The sequence below is a fragment of the Barbatula barbatula genome, assembly GCF_947034865.1.
Source record: "Barbatula barbatula genome assembly, chromosome: 6".
Taxonomy (NCBI): Eukaryota; Metazoa; Chordata; class Actinopteri; order Cypriniformes; family Nemacheilidae; genus Barbatula; species Barbatula barbatula.
In genome coordinates, this window is record NC_136765.1 from 13905339 (window position 1) to 13918995 (window position 13657).

Here is a 13657-nt window from a genome sequence, read left to right on the forward strand (position 1 = left end):
CATAGCAATTGTACTGAGAGGTACGCACACCTTACGTGCGCAGTCGAGTCACCACGAACTGACGCAGATTTGTGATGGAGGCGATTCAGGCAGGCCTCGGGGAGTCTTGGCTTTTAGATTGAATGCATCTTTTGTTCCGACACTTATAATTGATGCATGGGCGACTTATAACACAGAAAAGACGCATTCGCGGTAGGCTATATGACCACTGTTTCCTCTAAACAGGACCATGCCAGGGTACACAAATCGACAAAACACCACAGGGTCCATTGCAAATATTGCACTTTAGGAGATTGGTTTGATTTGCCTAAATATACACTTTTGTTTAATTTCATCATACGTTTATGGACAATAATAATAAAAAGCTTTTGTCACTGAATGAAATGTGGACGATTTATTTCAACGCTTTTCATATTTATAAACACCAGTTTATTATTGTGGCACTGTTATTTTATACTATAGACCAGTGGTCTCCAACGTGGTGCCCGTGGGCACCTGGTAGCCCGCATGAACTCTGTAAGGTGCCCGCTAAACACAGGGCTCACCAATAATGCTCAAGACAGCAGACAAATCTGTGACTATACCGATCAGCCAAGTGCTACACCGTCATGAAAGTTTATTATTAGCAAGTGTTATAAACTTTAATATCTGAAAGAAAACTGAATTTGGTTCTGTGAGCGTAAAAATAAGGCATCACATGTTTAAAGTTTGAAAGTATGTTATCAACAAGTAGCCCTCTAGAGGATTTTAGATATCTTGGTAGCCCTCGCTTACAAAAAAGGTTGGAGACCCCTGCTGTAGACGTTGCCACTGAAACCAAGATATGAATGTGTATAGTATCATAGTATGTGTGACACACAAACCATGCTACTATACACATTAATGTATGATAACTAAAGTACAAAATAAGATCTAGGTGTCTTAATATCTTATTTTGTTTTGTACTTTAGTTCTCTTTCTTGGTACTTATTAGCCTCTTTTATGTAGGCTACGGTTGAGTTTGTGTCTTGTTTATGTTTTTTTATTCCTTTTTTATCATTAACATCTTAAAACAAACAGGCATAAATCCAACAAAACATTGATAAATTAAGAACTTAATACATCTAAGGAGCACAGTAATCCAATATAGATATGTATTTGTACATCTGACAATCTACAACGTTTTGAGGCATATATTAAATATTAAACAAGTTTGAATTTTTAAATGCAACATAATGTGTTTGTAATTTATGCAAATATAACGTAGCTACAATCAATATATGTTGTTTTGTGTAGCATCTGAATCCTGGAAAACAGTCCCAGACTAAAGTTAATAAGTCTTAATTGTAAATAACCCTCCTTTTCAATAACAGGTGATTTATGAAAAATACCTTTTCAACCAGATTATTATTATATAATACTATTACCAAAATGATATATATATATATATATAAATATGGAACACCCTTCACAGATATTAGACATTAAACATTTTACAATCAATATCTATTGGGTCAGTTAATTGTGTTTACAATTCCAGGTTCACCAGTGATTGTTTAACAGAAGCCGTTCCCATCACTCGGCTGGACTTTACGGCTGTGCTACCCCGTTTCCTTTCTCTGTACATCATGTCCTTTCTCAGCCCACGAGACATCTGTGCTGCAGCACAGGTGAGCTGGCACTGGAGGTTTCTGGCTGAGCAGGTAATCATGTGAAGCCTCTTCAATTAAATACGCAACTACTAAAACATTTCTTTTTTGTCTATAAATGTTCTTAAATGTATTGTATGTGATTATCCAGGACTGTCTGTGGTTTCCCAAGTGCATACGCCTGGGCTGGTTTCTTCGCTACTGTCCATCAGATCATGAGTATGGAGCCTGGAAAAGACATTACGTGGCCTGTGCCGCCAGTTTGGATATTCTGACACCACGGGAGGCAGCAGGTGTCTATGGCACTTTGAATGAGCGTTTGACTGCACCAGAGGAGCAGGAGGAGAGATGGAGAGAGCTCATGATTAAACAAACAATCAGAGACAAGATAGCAGAACATAAAAGTGAGTCCAAGGCTGAACAACATGTTTTCTTGAAGATCAGATATGTATGTGTAGCGAAAAATTTAAATGGAAGTTGTGTGATAATTTGAGCTATTGCTAATAGCTAATATTTGATATGGATAATATAGTTAATGTTTATATATTTACTATTAACCATTTATAAGTGAATATGCAAATAAATATTTGGCTAATATTAGATATTCTTCACTTCTCATTGTTCTACAGAGGCTGTTCTGAAGACGAGAAGGGCATGGATAAACACCAGTAAATTGGGCACATCATTTACTGGAAGCATTCACAATCAACCATTGACTCTGACTGCTGCTCTCGTTCATTTAGGGGTGAGACCCTGTCAGAAGAAAGTTGATGTAACTATACGAAAATGAATGAAACAGAAAACCTAAGCTTGCAATAATTACTTTTTTTTCTTTATTTGTTTTTAGGACAAGTGTTCTTTGAAAAACTCATTTCCCAATGTTGAAACCATAAAATCACAGGGTGGTTTGACCATAAGCAGAACTCTTGAGAACAGATATGCTTCCAGTTTGGTAAAAACTATGAGGTCAGTTAAACAGGATTAACATTGAGTTCATGCGTAGCCCAAATATATTTGCAACCTTGTGTCATATTATATGGTGACTGGTGTTCTTGCAGTTTACCATTCAACCAGCCAGTCAGGTCCACCTACTGTCCTCTTCCTCACTTCCTGCTTGTGTCATCCAAAGTTCCTGGATATGAAGTAAGACATCACAATAGTTTAATTTCTCGAATGATAAGTTCTTCAATAGCTAAAAATGTTCAATTGTATATTTCTAGCTGCTTCTGGCTGCAGTACACGCATCCGTGGTGGTTTTGCCTTATGACTCACAAGGAATGACCTTGGAGGCTTTGCTTTCTCTGGCAGAAAGAGCTATCCAGGGCAGAATGCTACAAAGTGTTGGTATTCTGGCAGAAGGAAGCACAGACGAGGTCATCCTTACACAAGGTAAAATGTTGTTAGAACATTGTTACAACTAATAAACTATTTAATGTTTTTAAATTGTACTTAAATGTTACTTGGGAAAAACTTAAACTAAACCCCCAAAAATATTACTTACAATATATAACTTACAACTGAATTAAAACTAAAACTGAATTTAAAATGATCTTATATAGCAATATAATAAATAATAACATTACAAAATGCATAAAAGTGCTAAAAAGAACTAAATTGAACATTAAAAACTAAACATGTCAAATAAAAGCTAATTCAAAATCTTATTAACTACAGTAAAACTGAAAAAACATAATAATAAATATGTAGGTGATCCCATTCTACAGACGCATGTGGAAATGTTTTATTTAACAATATCAGTGATGTTGCACTAAATATCAGCATTGCTATTGTTTCTGCCATGCCAACAAGTTAGTGGACGGAAGCTGTGGAATTAAAAATGTTGTCTTTGTAACTAGCCACAATTCGGGTACATTGTTTCTTATCTTATTCTGTCTGATATTTGAGCTGTGTTTTGACTTGCATAACCTTATATGTTTTGCTTATAGTCAATGTTTTATTGTACAGCTGCTTTGTAACAAGGAAAATTGTTTTATATAAATAAAGCTGACTTGACTTGACTTATCCACAGGACTGAGTATTACTGAAAAGACAGTGCAAATGCCACGTGTCAGAGAGTTTTGGGAGAAGCTGTGTGGCTGGGTAGTTACTGCTTCAGAAGGCGGGAGTCTAAACATCTTTGCGCCCCTGGCGTCTTCTGGTAAATTTGCAACACTGGCTTTATATTAAACTAGTAATACTGTAGACATAGAGCATTTTTCTGTATTGATTGTTCAGTTGGAGGGATGGATCTGATGAGGAAGTTATCCTCCATGACTGGTCTGAATGTCAGAGCCCCCACTGGGACGTGTACTGGCTCCTTCCAGCACAGTAAGTTTCAGAAAAGTCGGAAAATGTTCTTTAATTTAATGACGAACAAAATGGTTGTTTGTGTTTTTGCACTAGTTCTCAGTGAGTGGTCTGGATCTAGTGACTTTCCTCCATTGATGTACCTGCATGAAGCTCTTCTTCTGAGCTGGTGCCGGCAGGCTGAATGGATAGAGGAAGCTTGCAAAGAACTGCGGAAACACCTTGAGCCACAGCTGCACTTTCTGTGTCAAAAGATCAAGGGCCGTATCCTGGGTAAGTGATCTGCCTTCATGCTAATACCGTTAGATTTTACATTAATATGCACTGTGCAATTATAGTACTGCATGGTCAGAAAAAAGTGTTTAACTTAAGTTTTTGTATCATGCGTCCGATACAGGTTTGTTCCTCTGGGATCATATTAAGATGCCCGTCATCTCCATTAAATCTGAAATCATGGAATGCTTGCTTCAGGGACTAGTAGCATTGATGAACGAGACCCCAGTAAGCAAGAAATATTTTGTAAGTTATTACAAGACATTTTTTCAAGTAACCCGCTAAATAAATATATTTTAGGATGATGCTGTAGACTTCTTGGGACGCTTTTTACTAAAGAAATCGATCAAGGATGGTCTGAAAGAAACAGAAATCACTTCCTCTAACATCATTAATCCCATCCCAGAGTTTTCAAAGGTAGGAGTTTCTGTTTTAAATCATTTTGTTTTGTTTTACTATATACGTACTGGGCTTTTAAACGCCTGTCTTTTTATCTCAAGGGCTTTATAAGTGATGCAGACAGACGCGGTGGCGTGTGCAAGGAGCTTTCGGATAGCGAGAGAACTTATGTGAGGCAACTTCAAGCAGTAGCCACAGTTTACTACACTCCTCTCAGAGCTGCTCTGGACTCCAATCGAGCCATTATCAGCTCTGTCAGTCTCATCACAATCTTCTGTCCCCTACTGGACATTTTGGAGGCAAACAAGTAAAACACTTGACATTGTGCTTGAAAAGATTACATGGCCATTTTCTCATGTTTTTTTTACATTAAAAATGGTTCTTGTAGTCTATTTCTGATAGAACTTCAGGAGAGATTGCAGGAATGGGGTCCATTGCAGTGTGTGGGTGATGTTTGTGTCAAATTCTGCACCAAGCTACGGGCCTACACAAACTTTTTTAACAACTACCCGACCATTCTGAAAACTATAGACAAGGTAGGTCCTGTGTCACCCTTAAATCTGAATCCATATTATCTTGCATATTACATAGCTATTCCCCACTTAAATAATTAAAAACAAAATATATAGTTAAGATTATGAAATATCAATTGAATTGTTATTGTGTTATGTGAAAAATTGTGTCAGAGTGGTGCAATTGCTCTTTTCTGGGCTTTGTAAAATTTTGAGAGGGCATAATGTTATGAATGCTTTCTAGTGCAGAGAGACACATCCTGTATTCCGTGCGTTTCTGAAAAGACACGACTGGAGTGTTGCAACCAGAATGCAGAGGTAAACATTTTACAGTTAGCACGGTTTTTCTGCCTTTGCTGACAAATTTTGAGCAGTCGTAACCAAGAGGTCTTGACTGTGCAGTCTTCAGGAGCTGTTTCTTGCACCGTCTGCACGAGTAGAGGAATATGGGACTTTGCTTCAGGCTTTAGCTCTACACACACCGCCCGAGCACCCTGACTACACAATGTTATCATCCGCCTCCAACACAATCATGACATACAGGAACTTCATCCACAAGGTGTGTCCTGAGATCAGTGCCTAATATTATTGTCGCCGCATTAATATGAACATATTTGCGTTTCAAACTCCGAGGTTTAACAAAACATAAACATTTAGTAATTTTTTTTACCCTGAAACCTGTATATGACTCTTACTTTTGGGGAAACCAAAAGAAGATATTTTGAGAAATGTCTCCGTGGTTACTATCCATATATTGGAAATGAATGGGGTCTAGTGTTGTTTGGTTACCGGCCTTTTTCAAAAGGTCATCTTTTGTGTTCTGCAAAAGAAAGAAAGTCATACATTTTTGAATTGACAAGAGCATGTGAAAACGATGACAGGATTTTAATTTTTTTGTGAACCGTCCCTTTAAATGTCTCAGCGCGGACTATTACACCATCAAAATGTAATGTAACACCAATTTTGTTTTGTCACTTACAGTTGAAAACAAGTTTGAATCAAGACCTTAAAATCTTAGAGGCACAGAATACAATTCAAAGCTGCCCGGTAAGTTGACTAATGGCTGGAATACACTGCAACACTTTTAAAATCTGAACAGATTTTTTTTTTAACTAGACATCATATACATGGAGACTTTTTGAAAGTTTCATATAGAAACACACTAACTGATCAAATCTGCAGACCGGCACAGATTTTCTGCAACAAGTCCAGACTGAAAATCTGAGCAAAAGTCTGGTAGTGTACTTTAGCCTTAAGAACGTGCTTGTCAATCCTGACATAGATCAGATTTTTAATAGACAGTTGGTACAGCACTATATGACATAGCAAAAATTGGAAAATAAACTGTTAATATTACTTTGTTTTAATTAAATGTATCGCATAAAATATAATTTAAGAGATTTATCTCCATTGTTAGTTTTTTCTTAATTCTTGCCATCACACCATAGGACAAATTTGCATATTAGTCTGTCAACTACCCATTTACTGTTATATAAGTACATGTTACTTTCATATATACAAATGATGGTGTTATTAAATATTTATATGGTTACGTTTGTACTATGTGTAGAATTTGTCAGAGGGCAGCAGATATTTGATCATCACTCAGGAGGTGGCATTACTGACCTGCCTAAATGGAGACATCACTTCCTCTCTCAGGTCTACTGTTGACCCAGAATCAAATAAAATATAGACAAACAAAGTGTTCTTTTTCTGTTCTGAAACAATTTTTTTAAACAAACAATAACAATATTGTCTGTTTTGCATGAATAATAATGCATTAATATATGTCTGTATCAATTCAAGGAAGCATATTTACTCAACCAACCACACACAGACACAATAACATGTTTTCATTCTCATTCTTTTCACAGGATGTATGAGCATGTGAGTGACCTGGGATTGTTTCTGTTTAATGACGCTTTAGTGCTGACTGAGAAGATCGTGTCACATGTACCATTTAGTCTGGCGGCGAAAACAACTCACACCTTTCTGGCATCGGTTGCACTGCATTGTCTGAACCTCAAGGACATCACTGATACAAAGTGTACGTGTGGTTATTACTTAACAATTTAATGCACATATATATTTGAGCAAAAAACGTTTGAACTCCTCCCTAATCTCTTTAGATGTCCAGAACGCTTTTCAGCTGGAGAGCCCAAAGCGCCAATGGATTTGTGCTACAGACAGAGAAGAGAAGAACAAGCTGATGTCTGCCTTATGCAGTGCTATAAATGCTGCTATAACACGTAACTAAAAGTGCACATGACAGACATTATTTACCTTGGGAAATAAATGGAAATTACGCTGTGTAATGCTTTTGATTGTAACCGAGGAATTCATTTGAATATTAAACTTAATTTTTAAAAAAATTAAATATAGGAATAAACTCTGACAGTTGTAAACGAAGCCATTTCAATGTTTTTAATTATACAATTTGCATGTTTAGTATAAAAGTATTTATCAAATACACTGATTTAAAAAAAATCTTGGATGGAGCTGATACGTGAGAACATGTTATATATCGATGGGACTTTCAAAGACTTCATACAAAAATACAAAGGAAATTAACAGACAGTGATACCTAGTCAAGTTACATGGTTACACAAAGTCGAAGATTAAATTCTTGGAGAACTAAAGAACATTTTGTCATATATTGTAAAAGGTGTTTAGTTCACTGTATGTTTTCATACATTCTCTGTTGCTGTAGTGTGCAAAAGTTAAACAGCACCAGTATTTTTCTTGTATTCTTGTATTTGAAGAGAACACAATAAGAGGTCATATTAAAATATTTTAAGGCAAACAAAAAAGCTGTGAACAAACTGTTAAGTAACTTTCAAAAAGTTAATATCATATTCCCTATAACAATTATCATATAAATGAAAATCATTTTTTATCCATTCAATACCCCAAACAAAAACAAAGAAATCCTATAAACCAGTAACAAATGAGGTAAGATATCATAACTTAAAAGTGCCAAAATCAACCAAATCAATTAACAAGTAATTCTATACCATTCCTTCAATGATTAAACGCAATAAACGTTTACACTAAAATAAACTAAAAGAAATTTAAAAAGTAGTTTTGCACAAATAAGAAATATGTTTGTAGTCAACTGAGCTAACTGGACACGTGTTTACATGAAACCTGTTTGTGTGGGCACACTAACCACAAGTCTAGTGATGTCGACACGGGCGATTTTTTTATATCGTTTTAAAACATGTTAATTACTGATAGTGATAAGTAAAAGTAGTGATGTATAAAATTAAGTTGTTCACCATTAGAAGCATAATAAATCTTAATATTTGACTACAAAAAAATGGGGTCCTCCCCACCAACTTACAGTTCAGACCCCACTTCTAACTCTGAGTGAGTTCCTGGGGTGAGCGTACTGGAGACCTTGCCCGTCTTGTGTACTACAAGCGTACAGCTCGTCAATGGCACAATAATGACAAAGGTATTTCTGGGGAAATTATTTAGAATATATTAGCTTACTATTGTTTTCTATAATGGCTTTAAATAGTATTTTAACCAGTGGAGGCTGGTGCTAAAAATATTTTGGGGCCGCAAACATACCGAAAATCCAGCTGTCAATAATGCAAGACTATAAATAGCCATTAATCAGGTGATGTATCATTATTACAGCCAATGTTAATCAGTGAATTTGAATTGAATGTGGGTTTATTATCAGTAACTATCCTTTCTTTCTGACTTGCAAATTTCTCAATGATCTTCTGGTTAAAGTCAATTATCTCAGTCACCATTGTCTTCTCCATTGACAGCATGGCCAATGCATTTAGCCTCTCCTGGGTCATGCCATTTCTCAGAGAAATACCTCTCAGCCTCTGCTGTGGTCATGGGTGTGATGATGAGGATCTTTAGGAGAGTGACAGTCTCTGATAGGACTTCTTCAAGATTGTTCACCTTAAACAGCTGCAGTAGGTCCAGAGCACCACGACAGGTTCTAAACTCTTCCTTGCAGTAGCTGAGACTAAGCTCTATCTTTAGCTCACTCCCATTGAGCACTGGATAGGCCTTCAAAGTCCTACTCAGTGCATCTTCAGGAAACGCAACTGTGTAATGTTCAAAACTGTCTGCTTGCAGCAATGTGGCACTAAGGAGGTGGCTTGTGAAGCGGAACCGTTCCATGGTGTTTTAGAGTATGGTGTAACAGACCTGTAGAGTGAAGGACAAAAACAAAAATAATGTAGTGATGACAAAATGTCAATTTTAACTGCAACATTTAAAATGATAAATGATTAAGTTATAGAGAGACAGAGACCAGTTTCAGTGTTTGAATCTCTGATTTATCCAAACTTTATACAAATGGACTAGGCAAACATATCAAGTTTCATGAACTTCTGATGCTTAGGGCGCTTATACATTTTCTTAATCCTTAAGAAATTGCTTTGACTAATAACAATAATAATGATAACAAATACAAAAGGAGGAATACAGCTGCTACCTTATCTTCTGTATGTCCTGCTGGAACTGCTAGATGCTCCCTTTAATGTGGACTGAATCTATGTCCTTCTTCTGGAGTTTAGCATAGAGGATTTCCAAGTGTGGCATGATGTTGTGGAGATGTTGTGGAAAAGTTGCAAAAATGTTTTAAATCCTGATCCTCCAGCAGTATGGCAAAGCCTACTGCCTCTCTGGTGGTAACAGGGTCAAAGTCTTGAAAATAATTAGAATTTCTAACTTTTAAAAAAATTCTAACTTTGGGTATGTGAGAAGTGGCCTTTTGCATTATTAGATTGAGTTGATGCGTATAGCAGTGGATGTAATGGGCATTTGGGTACACATCTTGAATATTCCTTTGAACACCTGCAGTGGCACACCTCATCACGCTTGCTCCATCATACGCTCTTTTTACTTTTTTGATCCTCTGGAAGGATGACAGTAAGATGCTCTTTTAGTGCTGTAGCGATGGAATCAGCTGTAGTTGAATGCAGGCAATATCGGTGGTCTCGTCGTCCTGGATTGATAGAAAATCGCTGCTTTGTGCTATTTGGATTTTGTATAAGACAACGTACAGTCCAACAGCTCGTTCTGTACGGTTTTCGAAGTTCCCTTAAACACAGTGGCGTTCTCGAGGTGCTCTTTCAAAACTCCATCAAGAGACGCAAAATACAGTTTTGATTTCTTAATAAATAATAATATGACTAACGGTGGAATAGTACAAATCAATTATTTTATTTCGTTATTAATTTGCGATATATATTTAACTTATTGTTGGCATATTAAAGTAGCTTTCTTCTCTGGGGAACTTTAAGGGGCCGGCCCCAGCGCCCCATTGACCGGCCGCCACTGATTTTAACAGTTTATTTTTAGGGGATTTTACACCTTTATTGGGACAAGACAACTATGGGCAGCAGGTTTGGCAAAGGACTTTTGAGACAGGGAATCGAATTTGGGTCCCTGTGAGTGCACTACACACTAACCATATGGTTAATGGGACCAACATGAGGGATTCTTTTGAAAATGTTTGTTTTTAAAAATGAATTTATGTTAGGGATTAGAGAAACCAGTGAAAATAGTGATGTGTAACTCAAGATGTTCACCATTAGATGCATAATATTATGAAAATATGGGGTCCTCCCTGTTTCCCACCCACCACCTTACAGTTCAGACCCCACTTCTAACTCTGAGAGAGTTCCTGGGGTGAGCGTACTGGAGACTTTGCCCGTCTTTTATTCAGAGTGTGCAGCTCAGACGGGACGATCCTCTTGTAGCCCCGCCCAAGACGCTGCAACCAGAGTTAGGAAACAAAAGAGATCTAATGGTGAACACCTAAGGCTTAGATGTCTTGCTCAATGGCACAATAATGACAAAACCTATTCCAACAGATTAATTTTATAATAAATTAGTGTACTATTGTTTCCTATCATGCTTTTATATGAGGGATTATTTTTCTATGTTAAATCTTTAAGGGCTTTTTACACATTTCTTGAGACAGGACAGTACAGAGCTGAAAGGAAAGCATTGGGCAGAGAGATAGGGGAGAACGTTTGGCAAAGGACATCAAGACAGGTATTAGGTTCGAGTAGCAGTGAGTGCACTGGCACTTTGTGTGGACACACTAACCACAGGCCTAACAGAGCAAACATGTGAATTCATGTTAGTGATTAGAGAAACCAGTGAAAATAGTGATGTGAAAACTCAAGATGTTCACCATTAGATGCATAATATTATGAAAATATGGGGTCCTCCCTGTTTCCCACCCACCACCTTACAGTTCAGACCCCACTTCTAACTCTGAGAGAGTTCCTGGGGTGAGCGTACTGGAGACTTTGCCCGTCTTTTATTCAGAGCGTGCAGCTCAGACGGGACGATCCTCTTGTAGCCCCGCCCAAGACGCTGCAACCAGAGTTAGGAAACAAAAGAGATCTAATAGTGAACACCATGGCCCATTGTAAGGGTTGTTGGTACAAATGGGGGCATTTCCATACCAGTAATAGTAACTCACAAGTCGGCTGTAATGATAATTCACTTAATTTGGCCTATACCTGTACACACACAACACGGTTAGCACAAAATACAGTTCGCAACCGTGGTTGTGCAAAAACCAAGGTCAGTTGTGGCCTGGGGGTTAGAACGTTGGGCTTGTGATCAGAAGGTAGCAGGTTCAAATCTCAGTGCCAGCAGGTCATGACTGAAGGGCCCTTGAGCAAGGCACCTTACCCCTGATTGCTCTGCAGTAATGTGTCACTGTAAAAAACTACTTGTAAGTCGCTTTGGATAAAAGCGTCTGCCAAATGAGTAAATGTAAAAACATGATTAGGTACTGCGCTTTTAAACATGCTTCATTTTCGTAAAGATTATAAAATTAAGTGGTAACATCACCGAAACCAAATGACTATGGGCGCCACTAACACGTTTAACATTATATTACATTATATTGATCTAAACTCAACTTTAATATACATACAGAGCTGACGCGACATTAATGTAGGTTAACGTTACTCGAGTATACCACATAAACGAGACACACGACGATTTAACGAATATTCCGACATAAATGACACAAAGTCGAGGTAAAACTGACTTACTTTGCAATTCTTCATCCCGAGTCTTCACCGCTTGCGTGTTTATCCACATCTGGCTCTTGAGATTGAACAGAAAGTTCTCCGTGATGTCATAAACGGCAAAGCGTTGTTTTGGTCTCATCAGATTCCACTAAACCTTAAAGGGGTCACATGACACGGCTAAAATGAATGTTATCGCTCGTTTGAGATGTAACGCGATGTGTAAACACGATTTAATGTTCAAAAACGCTGTATTTTCCACATACCGTTCATGTTTGTATCTTCTCTTTGCCCCGACTCTTTAAAACGCGCGGATAATATTTTTCAAATCTCATCGCTCTGAAAAGCGAGGTGTGCGGTGATTGGCCAGTTCACCAGGGTGTAGTGATTGGTCGAATACTGCAAGCGTGTGACGGAAATGTAACGCCTCTTACCATATTTGGAACATCAGGTTCCATAGCAATTGTACTGAGAGGTACGCCCACCTTACGTGCGCAGTCGAGTCACCACGAACTGACGCAGATTTGTGATGGAGGCGATTCAGGCAGGCCTCGGGAAGTCTTGGCTTTTAGATTGAATGCATCTTTTGTTCCGACACTTATAATTGATGCATGGGCGACTTATAACACAGAAAAGACGCATTCGCGGTAGGCTATATGACCACTGTTTCCTCTAAACAGGACCATGCGCGGGTACACAAATCGACAAAACACCACAGAGTCCATTGCAAATATTGCACTTTAGTAGATTGGTTTGATTTGCCTAAATATACACTTTTGTTTAATTTCATCATACGTTTATGGACAATAATAATAAAAAGTCACTGAATGAAATGTGGACAATTTATTTCAACGCTTTTCATATTTATAAACACCAGTTTATTATTGTGGCACTGTTATTTTATACTATAGACCAGTGGTCTCCAACGTGGTGCCCGTGGGCACCTGGTAGCCCGCATGAACTCTGTAAGGTGCCCGCTAAACACAGGGCTCACCAATAATGCTCAAGACAGCAGACAAATCTGTGACTATACCGATCAGCCAAGTGCTACACCGTCATGAAAGTTTATTATTAGCAAGTGTTATAAACTTTAATATCTGAAAGAAAACTGAATTTGGTTCTGTGAGCGTAAAAATAAGGCATCACATGTTTAAAGTTTGAAAGTATGTTATCAACAAGTAGCCCTCTAGAGGATTTTAGATATCTTGGTAGCCCTCGCTTACAAAAAGGTTGGAGACCCCTGCTGTAGACGTTGCCACTGAAACCAAGATATGAATGTGTATAGTATCATAGTATGTGTGACACACAAACCATGCTACTATACACATTAATGTATGATAACTAAAGTACAAAATAAGATCTAGGTGTCTTAATATCTTATTTTGTTTTGTACTTTAGTTCTCTTTCTTGGTACTTATTAGCCTCTTTTATGTAGGCTACAGTTGAGTTTGTGTCTTGTTTATGTTTTTTTATTCCTTTTTTATCATTAACATCTTAAAACAAACAGGCA

At 37.6% G+C, this 13657-nt stretch overlaps 1 protein-coding gene and 1 long non-coding RNA gene across 2 annotated transcripts; one reads left to right on the top strand and one right to left on the bottom strand.

Moving 5' to 3' along the window:
• Positions 1 to 152: 152 nt before the first annotated feature.
• LOC306895412 (epithelial cell-transforming sequence 2 oncogene-like) lies at positions 153 to 7437 on the top strand (the record flags this gene model as incomplete). Its single annotated transcript, XM_079458633.1, has 20 exons — positions 153 to 192; positions 1498 to 1682; positions 1780 to 2032; positions 2258 to 2373; positions 2476 to 2594; positions 2687 to 2771; positions 2849 to 3017; positions 3658 to 3786; positions 3864 to 3956; positions 4032 to 4208; positions 4333 to 4436; positions 4509 to 4625; positions 4709 to 4914; positions 4996 to 5143; positions 5364 to 5437; positions 5522 to 5678; positions 6101 to 6166; positions 6690 to 6778; positions 6994 to 7166; positions 7249 to 7437. The coding sequence occupies 20 exons, from the start codon at positions 153 to 155 to the stop codon at positions 7374 to 7376; spliced, it is 2628 nt and encodes an 875-aa protein (XP_079314759.1). The 3' UTR covers positions 7377 to 7437.
• A 91-nt stretch (positions 7438 to 7528) lies between these two features.
• On the bottom strand, positions 7529 to 12485 carry LOC306895813. Its single transcript, XR_013786844.1, has 4 exons — positions 12414 to 12485; positions 12172 to 12304; positions 9585 to 10097; positions 7529 to 9295 (listed from the first exon to the last, which is right to left on the bottom strand). It is a non-coding gene; the product is annotated as an uncharacterized lncRNA (long non-coding RNA).
• Positions 12486 to 13657: the final 1172 nt, after the last annotated feature.